The 22,460-nt window shown below is 37.2% G+C and overlaps 3 protein-coding genes across 3 annotated transcripts; all 3 read right to left on the minus strand.

The window, feature by feature from the left end:
* Window positions 1-6,891: 6,891 nt before the first annotated feature.
* LOC147764044 (uncharacterized) lies at window positions 6,892-14,686 on the minus strand. Its single transcript, XM_087001928.1, has 6 exons — window positions 14,629-14,686; window positions 14,264-14,430; window positions 13,381-13,657; window positions 10,305-10,772; window positions 9,871-10,080; window positions 6,892-9,358 (listed from the first exon to the last, which is right to left on the minus strand). The coding sequence occupies exons 1-6, from the start codon at window positions 14,684-14,686 to the stop codon at window positions 8,133-8,135; spliced, it is 2,406 nt and encodes an 801-aa protein (XP_086858054.1). The 3' UTR covers window positions 6,892-8,132.
* A 2,474-nt stretch (window positions 14,687-17,160) lies between these two features.
* LOC147764045 (IgGFc-binding protein-like) lies at window positions 17,161-20,941 on the minus strand. The gene is made up of 4 exons (XM_087001806.1): window positions 20,669-20,941; window positions 19,720-20,193; window positions 19,278-19,481; window positions 17,161-17,898 (listed from the first exon to the last, which is right to left on the minus strand). The coding sequence occupies exons 2-4, from the start codon at window positions 20,039-20,041 to the stop codon at window positions 17,348-17,350; spliced, it is 1,077 nt and encodes a 358-aa protein (XP_086857932.1). The 5' UTR covers window positions 20,042-20,193; window positions 20,669-20,941; the 3' UTR covers window positions 17,161-17,347.
* Window positions 20,818-22,026, minus strand: LOC147764046 (uncharacterized). The gene is made up of 3 exons (XM_087001930.1): window positions 21,849-22,026; window positions 21,455-21,621; window positions 20,818-20,946 (listed from the first exon to the last, which is right to left on the minus strand). The coding sequence occupies exons 1-3, from the start codon at window positions 21,904-21,906 to the stop codon at window positions 20,818-20,820; spliced, it is 354 nt and encodes a 117-aa protein (XP_086858056.1). The 5' UTR covers window positions 21,907-22,026.
* Window positions 22,027-22,460: the final 434 nt, after the last annotated feature.

Here is a 22,460-nt window from a genome sequence, read left to right on the forward strand (position 1 = left end):
CAGGAATATTTCAAATCCCCCTTATGATAACCTCACCGAATCATATTCAGCTGCCATATAAAAAGATATAACCAATGACAGGCAATTTTGCATAAATAGATCATATGGAAGAAATCCAAATGAGACTTACAAAGATCTAGAGAACTAACTACATCCCAATTAAATTGCAAATGTAGTTCTGCTGAAAAATTCTCATTGTTCTTTTTTTCTACTGGATAACCCTACCGCCTCTCTGATAACTTCTTTACTTAAGTCTGTTTGCACTGATAACAATAAAGCACTGACGGTTTTTATAAGAAAGGGTAAGTTCAGATATCACCAATCCCATTTTTTTTCCAGTTGGCAGATGTCAGATGACCGCGTCAACATGTATTCCCCATATCTTCATGTCTTGTTAACTGTTTGCAGATCTTGAGCATTGGTGTTAATTGAAATGCATGTAAAATGGCTGTGAAAAGGGAAAAAGGAAGAATGAAGTATGAAATGTATTTGTCAAAAATACTGCTTGTCCATTGTCTGTTGCAGAAATTGTTAATCGATATTTTGCTTGTTTAAAAAATATCCATTTGGTTATCCAAATTATTTGCATCTTTATATATTTATATATATATATATATATTTCAATTATCTGTTAATTCATTTCCATGTTTGTGTGTTTATCTACATGTATTTGTCTATTCGACAGCTTTTTGTTTAAATTATATTTTCCAGATCCAAATGGCACATAACGTGTTTGAAGTTGTACTCCCGTGTAGAGCAAAATTGTAATTAAAAAAGGAATTATTTGCTGGAAAACGAGATTTGCCGTTGGTTATCATAGTGCAACTTCATAAGCTAAGTTTGAAGTGATTTAGATTGGATGTTGGAAAAGAAATGAAAAGCAAAAATTATAGATTGATCCACCCTTTGAGTTAAAAAGTTGCAGAGGGATTTAAATTAAAAATCAAGCACCTAATGTTAAAAAAAGGGATAATCGTTCTAAAAAGCATTGATTCCATAATGTGTCCTTGGTTGCTACTTGCCTCCCTTTTGCTGTGTTTGTTCATAATTCAAATGTGAATTCCATAGATTACATTTGTCACACACTAGTGGTCTCCTACTTAGTGCAACCCTAGTGATAAATGGCGTGTCCCCCACTTAGGAAGAGCATCCATGTAAATATACAAATCCATATGCAAGCAAATTTAAGCCTGCGTGACTCAGCCGGAATCCCAGATGACCGGAGAAAGAGCCGCACAGCTTACCTGGACATAATGGAATAGCCATATTTGTATATTCACAGATATAGAATTAAGCTTTTCATTTTGGGAGTACATTCTTACAGTATAATAGTATCATCAAAAAAAAGTTTTTTTTGTCCCTTTCTTTCCAATATTGATTAAGCAATCCAAGATGTCGGTTGGTTTACACTATGAAAATAACCAAAAGTCATCAAATATACCCTTGCAATGGCACTGCACTGATTGCGTATCAAAGATGAGATAAAAGAGACATTTAAGTAACAACCGTGCATTTCAATGAGTGAATATTGACGTCTTATCGAGGTGGAAAGGCTAACTGGCCATTGGGTACAATAGCAGTCCTGATTTTTACGTCTGGGTCAAACGGTCTGCTACTGGAACTTCATTTCGCACCGGGTGATATGTACGCCTCTGGTAATCAATTGCAACATGGCAGAAACCGACTAATGAGTTATAATATATATATATATATATATATATATATATATATATATATATATATATATATATATATAATTTAAAATTTTTTTCGTAATATCCACATCCTTATTTTCAAAATCGGTTGTTGGAACGAGTGGAACAAGAGCAGTCTGTACAATTGTTGCTCTTTTGAATTGATGGGTTCTTGTACAACATAATTGCTAACGTTAGAAGAGAATCGAAAGAGAGCATGCCTGACAAGAAGAAGAAAGGAACAAAAACACAAATAACATTTATGAAAACTATTTGTGCTTTGATTTACACACAACTCAGAGTCTTGTGTTTGTATGTGGTCTGACACTGCAACACTCGACAAGAGACAAACGGACAGCGGACAAACAGACAGCCTGACATACAACCCAACAGACAATCTCTCAGAGAGAGAAAGGTGGATTGATAGACAGACAGACAGACAGACAGACAAGCAAAACAGATGGTGGCTTGGTGGACTCAAATTGCAATGTAGTTGAAAAATAGTCGGAACAGCCAAGTACTTTAACAAAACCTTCTGTCATCTTACTTTTCCATTTACATTCAATTTCCTTTTGGTTGCTTGGCTACTAAAAATGTCGGCTCTACACGGGGATGATTGATAGCTACCATCAAAGATCCCTGTTTACTCCAACACTGTTTTCCCTTTGTTCTTTTCTAAGTTTTTCTGAAAGCAATGCTGTGATTCATATTTAAAGCAAATTTACCAAATTTTAGTGTAAAAGGCCAGCATGGCCCTATATCATATCGTTTTCTGTCATTTTTCACCTAATTAGAATAAACTCAACGTTTATCTAATTATGATAATTGGTCATCTTAGAAAACCGTCCTACATTGAGAGAAATTATTGAAAATGCGCCAGTGAAGATAAAAGGCATTCATATATAGCACAATACTCCGCTGTAACACTCGTATCGGCACTTGAATGGAAAAGAACATTTTGGGGTGTTTTCAGTAATTCGGCGAATTGTAAAGTGCGCTTTTTGTTCCCAACTTATGCTATTTTTGTAGCAAAGAGCGTGCACTCTTGGCCAAACAAGGGGTGAATGAATCACATATCAAGGAGAAACTGCATTTTAAAACAGCTCATTCCTCTTTGAGCTTTATAATGTAACAAACCCAAAGACTTTTCAACTGGCATACAAAATGAAGGTACAATATATACATCAACTGACGCCATACCATTTTTATTCTTTCCCTTTCCTTGTTTTTTTTTCAACAAAGATTTTTTAAAGGATGTCAAATGACAAAGTGCATGTTAGATTTAGTTACACTAGCAACAAAATCATTTTAAAATGCGCCAGAGAAGATTAGATTTCACTATTGAAAAAAACTTCCCAGCTAACAAAATGCTTTCTTCTCTTACCAATCGTCTGACGTTAAAAGAAAAAAAAAAACTTTGATGCTGTTTATTGTTAGAGCTTTATGCGTTCCTTCTGTAAATAGATAAAAAGGGAATAAGTAATGGTATTTAAATTATTAAATTTTAATTAGATAAAACGACTTTGTTGTCAAAGGTAATGTTATGTCTGTATTGCTAATCAAACGGTTCTATTCTACCCTTCCATGTCTATATGTCTGTATAAGTCTGATTTCTACAACAGTTAGTAGACGTAACTCTTCAGGCAAAGTGATTACGTGAACTTCAATGGATTTGGTACGTTATTTTTCTTTGTCTGTATTCTTTTAAGACACCCTGTGCTAATGTCTAAGAGTACCTCACATACCTAAAAAAACTGTGGTTTCGTTATCTCTTACTCAAGAATTGTTTTTAACAAGCAGTGGGATGGTTAGTCATGCTTTAATATAGATATTTCCAACGTTATCCATAAACTCCAACCGATAAACAACCTGTGAAAAGAAAATCTAGTGTGTTATTTTTTGCTTAGAGCATTAAAGCGCCAAAACAAAATGAAACGGATAAGTCTTTAAATAAGAGATGCATGTCCACGAAAGAAACTGTCGCTACCTTAGCGTTGATTATTTCACAATTTATATCTTGATTCCAAAGAGCGCACTTGTACATATTAACATTTCCCCCACTAGACTCGACACCTGATAAGTAATATCCCGCTAAGTTAGGAAAGTCATCCATGTAAATATCCACATCCATAAGCAAGCAAACGATAAGTCTCAGAAACTCTTGCAATCAAACTCAATTTCAAGCTTGACTCGTTCATTTTTTGTCTTTATTTTGAAAAAAAGTTTGTCAACAGTATTACCAGTTTTAGCAATCTTTTCATTTGCAATATCTGTCAAAAATGACGCAGCTTTTTTCAGCGTAAATGAAATGTCTGTCTTTTTCTGAGGCAAGGTGTGTGAGCGTATGGGCTTTAATATCACCAGTCACTTATAAAGAGGACATTAAGAATACATAAAGATGCAACATATATCTGTGAATGATTTACACGCGATATATCTCATTCGAAGAATGTCAGTATAATTATGACAACAAAATTATATTTTAACACAAAGAGCACAAGGAGAAAAAGATGAACAAATGTGTGAAAATAGCCGTAGAAATATAGCTCACATGCCAATATATTTCCGCAATTTCCTTTTATTACTTAAATCTGTCAAGGCACATGCAGCTGATGAAAGTGAAATGACGCGTTTTAGTGTCATCAGTCGCTTAAAGAATATATGAAGATATAGGATGAGGCAGATTTTTTTACGTTATGACTCACTGAGGGTGGGATCTTAATCTTTAACCTTACTCCTCGGTGGTCTTTAAACACTGTTTACATTTTTTTCATGTTATCATATAATTGAATTAATAGTTGATGGCGCGTGCAAATACATCTACTTGTTGCCAAACCCATCAACACGAAACCAAAATTTGAGATTGATTCCGGTTATTGTGCCTTTCAAAGGGTATTTTGTCCCATTTGTCAAATACACTTGCGGATCCATAATCGTACCGAGGCTTCGGAGGGACCCCCTTCTCCCCTTTTAATCTTCTCTCCCCAAGAAATAAATAAGTATAGCCAGCGAAATAAAGACAAAAACCAAGCAATTCCCCCTCCTGTTCCTAATATTTTATAATCTATTGCCCCTATAATGTCTGCTGTTTTATATTGTGCAATTAATTTGCTTGGGACATGAAATAATGTATAACTTGATTTATATATTTAGCATAACATTAGTATTTAAAAACTTACATTCAAAAATCTCTCAGAGTAAAGATGGAAAGGTTTAAAAAGCTACAAAATGTCCTTGACATCACCTCCGACGTAATTTTCACATCACGTAGCCTTTAAATAGAGTTTTTATTTACAAAATATCAAAAAGTAATTCGGATAGATTTGAGGACTGATATAAGACATTATGAAGTAATCCTCATGTCAGCAAAATTGGGCAGGTAAATTGATGGCTACAGTTATAGAGCCTCTGGGATTAATTTTCATTTTCTTTTACGCTTTAGAGCATCTGAAACATAAATAAGCTCGACCATTGAGCAAGTAATTAGATAGGGCATTGCAGGGTTATAAAACCCAAGATATTAGACCTACAACTAATCTAAAGATTTATGTTCAAGGTTAACAATTTTGCAATGGGATATCCCCAGATTATCGTGGAAGTGAAAACGAATTTAGTCTGAAATGATTTTTTGCGCATTATTTGTTAACTTTCAATATTGTTTAGGGGTAGCTTGTGTTACATGCGTATTGAGAATAACGATATAGTAACTTATTTGCTAGAATTTACCTAGGAAGTGTTGCCTTTATGCATACATGTTTTTAGAGTAAAATCCATGTAAATACGTTTAAAGAGGGCACAAAATAAAATAAAATTCTGTTATGGAAATTACTTTCAAAATTACGAATTAACTTATGAACGCAATTCATAATTGCCACATGACAAAACATTTTCAACCAATATATCTCATATACCTGTGAGAATACGCTTATAGATTGGCGTTTTAATCAACAAAAATAAACATGCGTGTTATCTTATCCAGGCTCAAGAGCTATTAATATTTTGATACGCTGTGAAGATGGTCAACCAGCGCGACCCCGGAACGCCAGTGGGGGTCTTACCGCTGTAAATTGGATGCGTCCACAAATTTTGATGCAGCATCATTTTGTTTCTCGCTGCAGCTTTTCGTATATAAAAAGTGTACGTAATCCGTGGTTTCTTATTTGGTGATAGACTTTCTCAAAAGGTCGAAGTAGCAGTTTTCGAATTTGGTGTCAGTCTTTACGAGTCATCTAATGTTGGATAGACACAATCTGTCAACTTGATTCACTTTCTATGAACTTATAATTTCTTTCTAATGTACATCTTTTGATACATATTACTTCACCTAAAGTTTATCCCTCCCAAATGAATCTATGTCCTGGAACGTTTTAAGAGCAAAAAACCGGAACGAAAATCTGATATCTTTACTTCTGATTTCCATGAGTATCATTTAACTTATTGTTTAATTTATTTATTTATTTAATCACAATTTTCACTGTTGTATCAATTCGTTTGAATATTGAAAATATCGAGGAGCGTGGGGTTTTGGGGATTAAATACATGTAATAGCAAATGCTAAATGATAATATACGTATACTTATAAATGGAAAAACAAATACTGTATTTTTCAAAGGTTGAACATATAACACAGATTGGGTTGTTTGCTGATTTTAGACATGGTTGAGAAATTTGCAAAAAAAAAAAAAAAAAAACATCTGGATCTGGATCACAATTCGAATTACTGTCCCTGTATTAGGTGAAAACGTGTTCTTAAGTTATTATTCAATGAGAAAAGGTCAAGTAAACGAATTGTTGGCGGAAAACTCGTCCTTGAAGACTTACTGCTTTAAAAAACACAGAATGCTAACTGATTTATTACCAATATATATACTGTAAATCAACGACAATTTTCTTTTATCGGAGTCATTCCCTCACCAAATGTAAATCGGTCCATGAAGAGCCCTGGAAGTGATCTTAAATTCCTTTCCTTTTTAAAACCTTCCATGCATTTGTTGTTAACACGACATATTAAAGGTGAGCAGTCCAAAGGCTTTCACATGGAAATCTTTCTCTTAAAACACAAATACTGGATTAATCTTTTGGAAAAATCAATAATGTGCTTGTCTGATAGGAAAAGGCATTCTGTGGATAGATCGATATTGTTACTACCTCTTTTTATTTATGCCTTATGACACCGTTTTAAATAAATAGGAAACTGTTTATCAGTGCAGCCCATTTATTGAGAAGAGCTAGTTATGTATCACGCCAAGAATAAAACAAAATATAATAAAATAAAAGCAGCTGTACGTGTGAAGAGAGTAACTTATTAGATAAGCAATACTTCAATTCTCTTCAAACTGTACTGATTCGTACAGTATAAAATTATAATTAATTCACTATGGTGTTATGCTGTTATAATAATAATGTAAATAAATGTTGCCATGCTATTTGAAATGGTCTAGAATTGTAAATAGCTAGCGACCAATTATAAAAAGTTCAAAAGAAATTCATACGTAGGCCTTGTTGTGTATATACAGTATATATAATGCAGGAAAAACAAAGGCATCATAGTGCACTATACTGAGATTAAAAAACCTAGACAAAATAACACCTCGTTCTTGGTAGGCACACGCTTTTAATGCCTGACTTTAAAATAAATGCAGCAAACTACGTATTAACACAGACGATCATATGACTGACAAAAATTGAAGAATCCAGCAAGTCAGTCATGTAGAACACCGCATTGCTGCGTTGGCAAATCTGGTGTATTTAATAAAATATTGAAAATGATAAAGCATGTGTAAAAGAGATAACATTCTAAATTATATAAAAGTGAAAGGCTATATTAAGTGCCGACCAGCTAATTTTGCTTCGTGTTCATATCACTTAGCACGTTCCCGTCTATAGTAATTTATTTGACGGATACCTCAATCCTGAGAAGGTTACATGAGTACGAGAGCTTATGAAACTATCACTATATATTTAGTGGGTTGCTTCTCGCACAGAATGTATTGACGGCTATTCATAAGGCAGATATGCAACAAAGACAAAGATTTTGATACATAGTCGGCTACTTTTTTACATCGGCAAAGTAGAAAGTGCTCAAATAAAATGACATTTCTGTTCTACATAAGACAGCAGTGGCTAGATAAATACTAAAATGTCTTTCCTTTAATTCTCTCACACAAACACACGCGCGAACGCGCACGAACACGCAATCCTATATTAGTCTTATTGTTGTCATATATTGGCTTTTGGTCATGTCGCTGGGAGACACCGTAAGAACTCCCATTTTGAAGATATGAATCTTTTTTTTTTTACCCTGTCTAATCTTAATTTGTTTTACACTACCCATGTAATAGGTCGTGTCGTCTAATTTTAAGGCCTAGCTCTGGCACAATATTATAGCTGATTAAACGCTTTTTAACCAATCTTTCAATGTTAAACAGGGTCAGGTAATTAAAAGTCCATGGACGTTAAAGGGATGACGCTGTTTCGTTTCCCTCGCCTCCCTCGGTACGCTTCGCCACCTTCCGCTAGTTCCGTCGGGGTGGAAGTCCGTGACCACGCCTCTCTTGGCTTTGCTCCGGCAGAAGGTTCGGCGGTCGGCTGCTCCTCTGGGAGAGCAAATACCTCATCGGCTTCATGAAGGGATCCGATCCCTTCGTCCGTGTCTAGAATCTGGCTCCCAGTTTCATTCACCGATAAATGGATGGCAGATGCTGTCCTCGGAGCCGCGTTTTTGGCGTTAAGGAGGGTCGCGGCTGACGACCGTCTACTGAACGAACTCATGTCCTCAGCCTCTTCATTTTTCTTTTTACGCTTACATTTGCGATAAAAGGCGAACAGTCCAATGGAACAGCCCAGGGCGACCAACAAGGCTACACCGGTGGTTATTCCAATTACTGGGTTCAACCCGTCGCTACTTTGCCTTGAACCACCTGTTTTTCCCAACGTGGTGGAATCGACGGACGCGGACGAAACTGTCGATTTGAAAGTGGAGGTGACTGAAGTGGTCTTTATGGTTGTCACTGTGGTTGTCACTTGTTCATCTGTTGTCACAGTAGGTTGTGCTGTTGAAATAACACTGCCATCTGAAGGTGACGTGAAAAATTGAAGACCTGATGTCAACGCCAATGTAGTCTGGTCAGGTGCTGACGCAGTGGTGGCCAGTGGTAGCAACTCCGCCAAGTCTTCGTCCACACGGCCATCCCCGTCGTCGTCGATGCCGTTATCGTGCTCCTCATCGATGCGCCCATCACAGTCGTTATCAATGCCGTCTCCCGCCACGTAAGTCGTAGTCTGACAGTAACTGTACAGCGGGGAATGGCGCATACCAGCAGGGTGGCCGTAAGCTTCATACTTCACGAAACCGTACGAAAGAACCATGAACGTTGCCGTTGGATCAGAGTGTCTTACAGAGTGTTCCCCGGGATTGATATGCAAGGTTGCGGCGGAGAATCCCGAGTCGCCAAGCTCTATCCAAGATGGGCCACTGATTTCATTAAACGAACCTCCTAACTTAAGTCCTTGCCTTAGGTTTGATTTTATTACTACTGCAATGAAGTTAGAGTACTTTTCCATTATCACTCCTTTGAAAGTGTTGAAGACATATTTATGAACATACTGCTCGACTGGAGGGACAATCATCATAAATGGATCGCCTTCAGTGAAGTCTGAGGTCGCTGGAAGTAAGAGGAATTGGGCGTTACTAAATTTCTATCAATGTCAGAAAGGAAAACCTAATTTGTAATACATTTGGTGGCCTTAAAATATTCTGTTAATGTGTTTAGTGTTGGAAAACTTAAATAAATTAAAGGTTTTTTCTTGTATCTTAACAAAACTACTTAGGTACTTTGAAAACACGATATAACGCATAACTGCTTTACTGAAGTTCATTTAAGACGGTCACCGACAACGGTAAATGGCGAAGGTCCAAACCGATGAATAAAACATCAAACCCTTAACATTAAAATCTAACTTATGTGTCAATGGTAAACTAAACTCCAGTTTAAACTGTTACATGCATCGTTCATCTTCCACTTCCGGAAAAGAAATAAGCAGCAACAATCCCAACACAAAGCATGAAACAGCATGTAATCTTGAATAATAATTTGAAATATTAGTATTATACGTTAATATGAATGGAAAGGGGCAATTTTTGACTTAAAAAAAAAACGAAATGAAAATGACTTACATGACTTGCTGTACTGTGCAAGAAGAATCTGTTTTGATGCATTCAGGACTAGATATTCATCAGAAGCCGCATATTCCAACAGATATTCTCCTTGACGCAAAATGGTATGTACTTGCCTACTTTTCAAAGGCAAAGTCGTATTACTCGTATCTCGTCGACTTCTTGAATGGCGATACCTTTGTACTTCGACTTCAGTGTTGTCTTCACTAGCTAAATAAACAATTTAATAAGTTGTAGTATATGTAGTATTTTAAGGCTCTGTATTGAACTGCCATGTATTATATCAAATTCTTACTGTATTACATTTCATAGGCAAGCCTCTAATAAACTTCTTGAACCTTGAAAATAAGATATCACTTACTTGTTAGGTCTCTGTATTACAGTAACACATAGATAATGCGTTGTAAATTATGCAGGCTAGTATGTGATCTTACCTAATACTTTGAACACGTCCCCCGATTTTCTCTCTGCCAGTGGAACAGTCACAAAATGTTTCCCCCAGGTAGACACTGGTGGTATCATCTCTTCAATATGATCATATGAATTTTTCCAACCAGTTCCATTAATTGTCACCTCATCTAGGCTGTCTTTGTCCCATTCGGTACCGTTAATCAATATTGTTTCGTTACCAAAAATAGATGTCCGCTCGTTTCCAGATACGACTACAATGGGCTCTTCAGAAGTGATTATGGTCCCTGTGAGATCTTTGTTACACAAAATTTGAAAAGTTGAACCATAGTATATCGACATATCAAACCCATCTATTTGTACAGAAAGCGGATTGGTGTATCCAGGGATTGTAGCAAAATGAATTGCATCTGGATCGTCCGATCTCCATGGAAATGTGAAGTTCACTTGAAAACTATCTGCTGCTGGGTCCCTTACTATTGCCGGCGCTACAACTTGAAAAAATCAATGTGCACTATTAGTATCAATTAGTATCAAGTTACGTTCAGAAACAAGAATAAGAAATAAGATAGAGACTTCTTAATACTAACAAACTCTGAATATACATTTTCCTTATAGCATCATGCCTAAGTTGGGCTGTTCAAATGATGATGCATTATTAATTTGCTCTTTTTTACAAAGCACAGTAGTGAGTATTAAGTCAGATGAAAAAATAGCCACACACGCATAAAAAAAGCTTACAAGCAACTTTGTTGAACCAGCGTATTAGTATGAAGAAGACAATATATATTTTTAAACCAAACCCAATCTAATTAATGCACCTCACCTATTCTTCTATTATATACTGACAGTCAATGAAAACGCATCAGAAAACCTTTTTGTACTTTTTTACCGAGAATCGATTCCAACCATATAACGAGTACAAATGCACTTGTTTGGTCATACAGGGTTACCACTTAATATGGAATATTATTTTTTGGCGAATAAATTTTCTACAAAATATTTATGTTCTCTCTAACTACTTTAAATCCAAAACTGAGGTGTCACTTCATGTGTAGTCAGGTATGTTACCTAATTACCACACAACTCTCGAAACAATTGATGCATGCAGTTGCATGTTCTGTGGTCAGAAATGTGAGGGGTGTTTTTTTCGGCAATTTCTGCCCTTGTATAAAAACGCATGGGTTTGGCCAATCTTTGGAGTGTATTAAGAGAAGCAACAAAGGGATCATTCTGAAACTTGACAGGTATCTTAAAGAAGATATGGTACAACAGCTTAGCGACGCAGCTTACTATGGGATTCTTACCCTCAGAGAAAATGGCCAGAAACGGACAGCCATTGCCAGGCAATTCAACATTTATCAGGAACAGTTAGTAAAGTCCTCCAAAGAAATGCTACAACAGGGGCACCTACTCCAATACCTCGACCAGGGTGTCTGGGTATCACACCAAGAAGACAGGATCGCCTTCTCCTTAGAGTGCGCCGTGCTGGTCGTACAAAGACAACCAGTGTCCTCAGAAAAGAGTGGCCGAATGTCATTCAAACGCCCGTTTCAAGGTCCCTCGTGAACAAGAGTTAACTGCAAGCCGGTTATTTTGCACGAAGACCAGTAGGGAAACCACTGTTAACAGCAAGTCATATAAGGCGACGTCTGCAATGGGCTAGGGACCACGTGCGTTTGCAGCCAAAACACTGGAATCACGTCGTTTTCGGTAATGAAGCCAGATATGGAGTTTTTAGGGTTGACGGTCGAATACGTGTCCGCCGACGTGTACGAGAGGCATAAAACGATGATTGAGTACTGCCTAGGGTACAAGCAGGGGGTGATAACGTCTCTGTTTGGGGAGCATTTCATGCCGGTGCCCAGAACCAGTTTCTGAAGTGGTTTTTCTAGGAGGCAATCTCAACCAGGGTTCCTACAGAGACATTCTACAGCAAACAATGCTTCGATTTGTAAGATCCATCTTCAGGAACAACTTTGTGTACCAAGACAACTGCGCAACCCCACATCGAGCTCGCAGAATCACTGTTTTTCTTCGAAACCAATGGGTTCAGCAACTGCCCTGGCCTGCAAACTCCCCAGATATGAACCCAATTGAAAGTCTGTGGGCGGAAGTAACTCACAGAATTAATAGCTTTGGTCATCGGCCGGTAAATAGTGATGAACTGCGACATGCAAATATCACTGCCTGGAATGATATCCCCATCCAAACTATAAAAAAACTTGTCACAGGGTATGCCATGTAGGATGAGGGCGCTGCAAGCGGCTGCTGGAGGTCATACCCGCTATTGATGACTTTTCATGATTTAACGTAATGAGTTTTTTGACTGTGTAACATATCACTGTCCGGAGGCTATCATTTTCTTTAATATCTTAGCTTAAAATTAATACTGACATCAAATTGTTGATATGGTTTTCTGGGGGTGTTCTTTTCTTTTGAATGACATCTTATGTCAGATTTGATATTATAGATCAAAATATCTCACAATAGAAGACTGGATATTTTTATCACTCAATGACATACTTTTTTGATGAATCAAGCTGAAAATTTGTTAATCAGCACTCAAAAATAACAATGATAAAAAATATTCCATATTAAGTAGTAACCCTGTAAGAGAGGGGGCTGACCACTCGGATGTTTAAAATTTCCGCTTCAGTGATTTTGTGATCAGCTGTTACAAAATCATGTGTTTTTCCTGTCTCATGATTGGTGTGAATTAACCAGGTTCAATATATGGTGATTAATTAAGCCTATTTAAGGTAGTCACCAAATCCAGTATGACACATGACAAAAAAGTTCAGTGATGCCACGTCTGACACTGGAAGAGCGACTGCGGGCCCTGGGGATGCTGGGCGGAACCAAAGAGACTTTATCACGTGACCTTGCATTTTAATGATCTTTTCTTACCTTTATTTCACCTTGTGTGACTGAATAATGGCTCATTATTTGATAAATAAATGATGCGTTTTCATTGACTGTCAGTATACATGGCAGTAACGACAATCCCTTGACATGTCTCAAAGACAAATAACAAGTGAATGTTATATCCGTTCTTAACTTGGATTTAAGAATGCCATTCCAGCAAATATGGAAACTTACCAATAAAAGATGATCCAAAACTATGGCCGAAGTATGTTTTCCTCCAGGATGGAACCACGTAGTGCTTCCCCAATCCAGCTGCTGGCAGTACCAGAAAAGAATCCGTGCTGGCGTTGTCCTTATTTACAGCGAAAACGGAAATTTTTATGTCACTTTCTACAACAAACGTCCTCTCTTTCATGTGATCAAGAAGGAGCTTATTATACATTTTTACTTTGTTGATGTTGTTCCGATTTTCTAGTTCGATAAGTTTCACTTGACCTGGATTTAACTGAATCTGAAATTAAAACAAACACATTTTATCATGAATCTTTTCACGGGCTTTTGAGTTCTTTCTTCTCATTATCTTAACTCTCATATAAGATTAAGATTATTTTGTTTTTGAATGTTTGAATGTTACAAATTAATAGTTTGACAGTAATTGAATTATCTTATGTGATGGTAAGTAAGTAAATAAACAGCGGTCCAAATTCAAGATGTCTCTGCATTAGCATACATTACAGACGTAAGTGTATTATTATTTTGAAAAATGTTGTTGCATCTCAGAAAGGCTCGAGTGTTTCTTAATCCAAATTGTTGTAAAATGATCTTTATGTCTCCTCATTGCAAAATGATCTTTTTACATGACCAACGTAAAAATTCAGATAGCATATGATTTTCATTTTCTACTATGTACGATGTCTTGTAAGTGTCGTCAAATGGATTTGTTTATGTCAAATCATTTTGCCAGGTATCACGCAGCAAGTGTATAAATGAACTTAAAATGCAGTAACATATTCAAATGAAAAAATAGGCTAAAGCTACTTCTTTTCAAAACCCGTGACAAGAACCGAAGCAGGAGACGAACTTGTTTAATTCAATTTTAAAAGACGGAGAAATTTACCGGTGGTACTATCTGGTTCTGCGATTTAAAATCACCTAGTTTGAACACATTGACAGTGCCTGTGTCTTTATCATTGTTGATAATGTGGATCTCTCGAGGGATGGGATTATCTAGTCCACTTGGTCCAAACACAACCATGAACTGTTTCTCAAGATCAGTGGATGCTCCTGCAATAACGATTTATCTATCTTTAAGGCAGGTTTTCTTCTCAACATAGCACGAAATGTTGGAAAAACCATAGGTTTCTTACTATATGCCTTTAAAACATATACCACAGGTTACATATACTCAAACGTGACATTAGAGAATCTTATTCAATTTCATCAATCAGGGTACAACTATCCAGGTAGGAAGAAGCCACTTACCTATTCCAGTTGGAATAAATGGTAACAGAAAAGCACACACAAGAATCACCATGGTCATCTTTCTTGGTTTTAATCCTTCCCGGTAGAATGAAAAACGTACGTTTTTGAAAAGCATCATAGGTGATCTATATTTATTTTGACTCAGAAATAGTTTTCTATGACATAAAAATAGTCAGCTCGGTTCGTCACTTCGTCCCAGATAGGCTGCATCCAGGGGCTCCAAAAGGATGGGAATTTTCATTGGTTAAGAATAATGCTACGGTGGAGATATTTACTCACTAGGATATCCCATGCGTTGGGCACATGCTAATTTTAGGCACCGTACTTTAGAACCCCAAGGTTACTACGTGATTTCACACCTTAAACTAAACATCCATAGACTGTGTCGGAAAGGAGTAACATCTTCGGATGGCTTGGTCCCCTTCTCCTCAGATCGAGTATTGGATTCATTTTAACTGAATGGGGACGCATACTCTTTTTTCGAGATCATTAAAGTATACGTAAGCTTATTTGACATGCATGGAGTACAATGGTCTGGTGTAATTGCTGTCACATTTAAAGTTGATTCAATTGCAATGAAAGGAGACATCAATTATGCTGTTCTTGTGTAGTTGTCCCTCTTGAATGCTAGTTTGGTTTCTTTTATTCAAACTACAAATGCAGTGTTCGGTTAGCTATTATGAAAAAAGAACTGATCAAGATTTCAAAGACATATCTTCGTTGAAGCAACTGTAATCTGTATTTGACATAGAATTAGGTGTTATCTATTCTGTGGAAAATCTAATTAAATTTTGTAGGCATTTTTATGTTGAGATAGTTTTAATCAATTTTATCATGTCATTGGTCGCATTACGGGCCTAATAGATACTTCAGAAGAACCAATATGCCTAAATGGAGAATTTCAATAAACTGAAAGGATGACTTCGTGAAAATATTACAAACTTTATTTTTTAAGAAAAAAGATCGTTTCACATGGGCTTATTGTTAAATAGAAAAGGTCTGCTCAACTTTTTATGTACAATGTCATCATGTTCGAAGGAAAAATCCTACAGGTACAGCAAGCATTTAATGCTGCAAGATGATAAATAACGCTAAAAGGCATAGGCCAAAGACTGCCCCCCCCCTTTTTTTCCTTTTTGAAAGAGTTTATGCCACTATGACAAAAACAGTAGTTGTGGATATACTCGGATTTTTGAATACGTGGCAATTATGGTCCAATCTGAGAACAGGAATGACAAGTTGCCCAAGACAGCTAAAGAAAACTGGAAACACTGACGCTCAGACCGTAATGAAACGACAGTCAAATATTGTAGCAGCTGTGTCACCGTTACTAGATGATGTTTAGACCCGATTTAAAAGTACATGCACACTAGCTGTCATAGTGGTCGCCATATATCTATAGTTTCTGTACTGACATCCCCGAGTATCAACCCCCATACCCCTGAGTACTAGGCCATATGTTCAATGATGAAATCATGAATTTTTAGAACGCATTTTAAAAAGGTTCTCAATTTAGTGGTAAGTGTACCTTGTTTATCTTCTATTGTATCAGACGCCATATTTTGGGCAAATAGTTCATGTTTAAATTTATCAGTCGTCGTCACGTCTCTGTGAACAAGATGTTGGGTAACTAAGAAGATAATTATCATAAAGATTGGTAAGAAAAGGAATTAAAGAATATCTCATTAAATTACGACGTAAGCTCGGAAGTATTAGTTTTTATTCAGCTCAGCAGCGAAGTTACATGATACAAACGCAATTTACTTCATACATTAGTAAACGATACACTGGGGGATTGGTTGAATTTTAATAAGCAATTAACCACACCTGAGAATTCCTACCTACATGATATTTCACAATAGAGTCCTGTCATCCATGCAGCTGCTCTAACACAATCCCCTCAAGCAAATTCTCACAATCCTTTGAACTTCAGACACTACGGGAAAATCAATTGGATGCCCAGTACGCAAGCAGAGCAGTCAATTTATTCATCATTATCAATCTTATTTCTATATTATACAAAATACAACGTTCACGGAAAATAAAAACGAGGGGATTCATCTGTGACTGTGAAAATAGAGAGGGCAGAAAGAGATAATGCCAGAAAAAAAAAACTTCCATAACAACATTATCCAGATATTCATGTTACATAGCGATATACGTAGGTTGATTTTTAAATCTTTATTTTTTGAAATAAGAAATTATAATAGACACACATAGGCCTACAGCAGTATCACAATTTGAGCAGTAGCATTGTAAGAGAAGTTCTTCTCGCTTCTTTGCGTGTTCACTCCCTTCTGAATCTCCCCCTTTGAAAGTAAATTAATCTAAAATGTGGTATCATGGCATTGAGAAGATTTTTCTTTTCATTATAAGTGAATAGCTCTAATCAAGGGATGTTTATAATTACATTGTTTTTTCTACTTAATTGATAAAGACAACATTTTAAAAAAGAAAAGCTAATAAGAATTTGCATCTACTATGTCAAAAATTCGTAATTTTTATAAAAAAATCTTAAAAGCTAACATTTGCATAAATAATGAACCAAAGGCTCCATTGTCTGGATTCTGCAAACGCGTATTAATAGGTTCAAGAAATCATATGATTTTAACACTTCTTCGAATAGAATGTCCTCCAAAGGCAGACTAAATTTAAAATAAAGAACGATTATAGAATTTAAATCTTTTGCATTCGGAATTTCGCAGCGATACTCGCGAACCTATTTTCCGAGAATTGGCCCACTGGGTTTGAAGTGCATAAATGTGTATGCCAAGTCTTCGTCAACACGGCCATCTCCGTCGTCGTCGATGCCGTTATCGTGCTCCTCATCGATACGCCCATCACAGTCGTTGTCAATGCCGTCTCCTGCCACAGAGGTCGTGGGTTGACAGTTCCTGTACAACGGGGAATGGCGCATGCCAGCGGGGTGGCCGTAAGCTTCATACTCTACGAAACCGTACGATAGGACCATGAACGTTGCCGTTGGATCAGAGTGCCTCATGGTATGTTGTCCGGGTTTTATACGCAGCGTTGTAGCGGAGAAGCCAGAGTCACCCAGTTCCATCCAACGATGGCCGTAAACCGAGTTAAAGAGATTTCCGTCCAATACAAGTCCACTTGTTTGGTGTGACTGGACGGCTACGGTTATGAAGTTGTTATACTCCTCTTGTATCACTCCTTTGAAAGTTGTGAAGGAGTATCTTCCGCGGTACTGCTCGACTGGGGGAATAACCATCATCAGGGGATCATTGTCGGTGAAGTCGGCTATTGCTGAAAATAAGCATTTTAGTACAATTTTAAAAATATGACAAGGTTTACACTGAAGCTGGAATTGAATCCTCTGCAATTGAAGTCAATTCTGAAAGTTTATTTCAGTATATCAAACAAGTACCGTACAGTAATGTTTTTTGAATATTTACCTAGTTTTAAACCCCCTTTACACTGGACGGCGTCCTTTCTGCGTCCTTTGTGCGACCATGAAACTGGCCAGGGCTCCGTATCTCGAAAGGTTCGCTATGTAGCGCACGTGCGCAAGCGTCTCGATTCCATGGCCCCGTATCTCGAAATATAATCGGTTATGGAATCGAGACACTTGCGCACGTGCGCAACATAGCGAACCTTTCGAGATACGGAGCCCAGGACGCCGCCGGACGCTCAAAGAACGCACAGTGATCGCTAAGGTCGCACAAAGAACGTTCAAGCATCGCCGAGGACGCCAAGGACGCTGCGAAGTTTTGAGCATGTTCAAAACAATCGCAGAGAGAACGCGATGGAGAATGGTCGCTCAATGGACGCAGAAAGGACGCACAAGCATAGCTTTGGTTGCAGAATGAAAACTCAAAGATCGTCCAGTGTTCGCCACGTAGAACATTTTTTTTCACTCTCAAACGGGGCCGTGCTAAGGTATTTTTTTACCAGACAGGAATTCTAAGGGCAATAGTGGTCTCATATCAGCCTCCAATTGTTTTTTCCCTAATTCATGAAACGATCCATTTTTTAGGTTATTATAAAACGAATATTTTGCCTTTTTTACAAGATGCATTAATTGTCAGAACTTTTTGCAGAATGCGTCATTTGAAAACGGATTCAAATATTCTGTTGTGTCAGTCATACTTTCTCGTTTTCGGCGCCTGTCCATCCTTCTTATAGGGATAACAATGAGCATCTGGCTGATCATCAGTCCATGCAGACCTTGCATCACTATAGTTACAGAGAACGCAGCAAGAATTCTCAATGGTCGCTCAAACATCGCAATGGACGCCTTGGGTTGCACACGTTTGTACACGTCATGATGGACATTTACAGGTGTAGGACCAGAGCAGAGCCTCTTGTAAACAGTTTAGAACCAAGGGACCGAGTTTGATTTGAGGACCAGAAGAGAGGCTTAACAGACGTACAGTGGAGGGAGGCAGGTCGCTCGCAGTTTTACAGGTAAAATCAAGATTCGGGCGTTCAAGGGATGCACATGGGACGCAGACGCCTTTACACTGAGACACGATTTAATTGATTTGGCGACCGTTGAGCGTCCTGACCACATTTTCGAACGCAGAAGGGACGCAGAAAGGACGCCGTCCGGTGTAAAGGGGCCCTTAATAGATTTGAAATATCGACAAGTACTATGATACATACTGAATTGAATTGTTACATACATGATTTGCTGTATTGTACAACGAGAATGGGCTTTCTTGATCGGATGACCATATATTCATCAGAACCGACATCCAGTTGCACAAATCCCCCTTGTCGTTGAACTGTGTGCTTCTCAGTACTTAGCAAGGATAATAGGTTTGTGCCACAACGACATGTAGAATCGCGATACCTCATTACCCTCAGTTCACTGTCGTCCTCGCTAGCTGTAAATAAAATAAAGAAGAAACTCTTTCAATCGATTTCATTACATTTTAATACAGCACTGATAATGATAGAATGTCTATAAAGAGGCCTTTTTCAAATTTTTGAATTGAATAAAATTACAATTAAATTTTTAAACAATGATCAGTTACAAAATTTAATGAATGATACTCCAAGTATGACAACATATTCACAATATTATTCATAAAATGTGAAACTGAAAACTGAGAATTTACTTACCTATTAATCTAAACACATCCCCTGCTTTTCTCTCTGCTAAAGGAGCGGTAACAAAGTGTTTTCCCCAGGTAGACACTGGTGGTATCATCTCTTCGATATGATCATAAGAGGTTTTCCAACTAGTTCCATTAATTGTCAAAAGTTCTGTGCTATCTTTGTCCCATTCAGTACCATTTATCATTATTTTTTCGTTGCCAAAAATAGATGTCCGCTCATTTCCAGATACGACTACAATGGGCTCTTCAGAAGTGATTATTGTTCCTGTGAGATCTTTGTCACACAAAATTTGAAAAGTTGAACCATAGCTCTTGAAAGTTGACATATCAAATCCATCTATTTGTACAGAAAGCGGATTGGTGTATCCAGGAATTGTAGCAAAATTAATTGCAACTGGATCGTCCGATCTCCACGGAAATGTGAAGTTCACTTGAAAACTTTCTGCTGCTGGGTCCCTTACTATTGCCGGCGCTACAACTTGAAAAAGGCAATGTGCACTATTAGTATCAGTTATATAATGATACTGCGATGTTCCTGTTCCAATGTAACTGATCTATCAGTAAAGCTAGGAAACGGTCAGAACCAAGAAAAAATAGAAATAAGATAGAGATTCTTTAATGCTAACACACTATGACTTTATTTTTCCTTACAATTAGGCTGTTCAAATGATTATTTGTTTGCTCTTTATTTCAACGCACAGTAGTCAATAGTAAGTCAAGTGATAAATATCCACAGACGCATTTAAAAGTCAGCTTACAAGCAGCTCTGCATGTTGAACCAGCGTATTAGCATGCAGTGGTCAATTAATTAATGCTCCTCGCCTACTCTTTTGTTATACATGGCAGTTACCACAATCTCTTGTCATGTCTCGAAGAAGACAATGACAAATAGATTTTATATTCATTTTCAACGTGTATTTAAGAATGACATTCCAGCAAATTTGAAAACTTACCAATAAAAGCTGATCCAAATCCACTGCCAAAGAATTTTCTCCTCCAGGATGGAACCACGTAGTGCTTCCCCAATCCAGCTGCTGGCAGTACCAGAAAAGAATCCGTGCTGGCATTGTACTTATTTACAGCGAAGACGGAAATTTTTATGTCACTTTCTATAAAAAATGTTCTTTTTTTTGATGTAATCAAGAAGTAGCTTATCAGACATTTTAAATTTGTTGATGTTGTTCAGATTTTGTAGTGTGACATTTTTCCCTTCACCTGGATTTAACTGAATCTGAAATTAAACAAATATGTTTTTATCATAAATCTTTTCACCGGCTTTTGAGTTCTTTGTTTTTATTTTCTGATCTCTCACATAAGATAAAGATTATTTTGGTTTTTGTATGTTTGAGTGTAACAAGTTAACAGTTTGTACAGCAATTGAATTATCTTACGTGATGGTAAGTAAATAAACAGCGGCCCATTATTGCAATTTAACCAAAATGTCTCTGCGTTAGTATACATTACAGACGTTAGTGTATTATTAAAAATGTTGCATCTCGGAAGGGCTCGAGTGTTTCTTAATCGAAATTCACTGTAAATTTTTTACTTGGCGGACGTAAAAATTCAGATAGCACATGATTTTAATGTGTTACTACGATGTCTTGTAAGGTCCGTAAATGCACTTATAATGAAGTAACTAATTTAAATGAAAAAATAGGCTGGAGCTACTTCTTTTCAGATGTCGTAACAAGAGCTAAATCTGTTTGTTTAATTCAATTTTATAAGATGGAGAAAATTACCGGTGGTCCTATTGGGGTCTTCGTTTTAAAATCACCTAGTTCAGACACACTGACAGTGCCTGTATTATCATCATTGTTGATGATGTGGATCTCTCGTGGGATTGTTTTTTCTAGTCCACTTGGTCCAAACACAACCATGAACTGTTTTTCAAGATCAGTGGCTGCTCCTGCAATAACAGTTAATCTACTGATTCACTGATTTTCATCTCAACATAGCACGGTGTGTTGCAAAGACCACAGATTTCTTGCTGTATAGCTTTAAAACATGTCACAGGTAACATATACTCAAACGTGTCATCATATAGAGAATATCTATTAATTAGTTCGAGCATATTAATTAATTAGTTCAATCAGCTTACACCTACATGTATCCAGGCAAAAAGAAGCTACTTACCGAGCCCCTTTGGAATAAATGGTAACAGAAAAGCACACATCAGAATCACCATGGTCATCTTTCCTGGATTTAGTCCTTCCTGGTAGGATGAAAACGAACGTCTATAAAAAGCATCATGGGTGATCTATATTTATTTTGACTCAGAAATAGTTTTCTGTGACATAAAGATAGTAAGCTCGGTTCATTACTTCGTCTCAGATAGGCTGCATCCAGGGGGCTCAAAGAGGATGGGGATTTTTATTGGTTAAGAATAATGCTACGGTGGAGATATTAACTCACTAGGATATCCCATGCGTTGGGCACATGCTAAATTTAAGCACCGTACTTTAGAACCCCAAGGTTACTACGTGATTTCACACCTTAAACTAAACATCCATAGACTGTGTCGGAAAGGAGTAACATCTTCGGACGGCTTGGTCCCCTTCTTCTCAGATCGAGTATTGGATTCATTCTAACTGAAGGGGAGCTCTTACTCTTTTTCGAGATCTTTAAAGTATACGTAAGCTTATTTGACATGCATGGAGTACAATGGTCTGGTGTAATCGCTGTCACATTTAAAGTTGATTCAATTGCAATGAAAGGAGACATCAATTATGCTGTTCTTGTGTAGTT

This window comes from Lingula anatina, chromosome 1 (assembly GCF_051362555.1).
Source record: "Lingula anatina isolate TDL-2025a chromosome 1, LinAna3.0, whole genome shotgun sequence".
Taxonomy (NCBI): Eukaryota; Metazoa; Brachiopoda; class Lingulata; order Lingulida; family Lingulidae; genus Lingula; species Lingula anatina.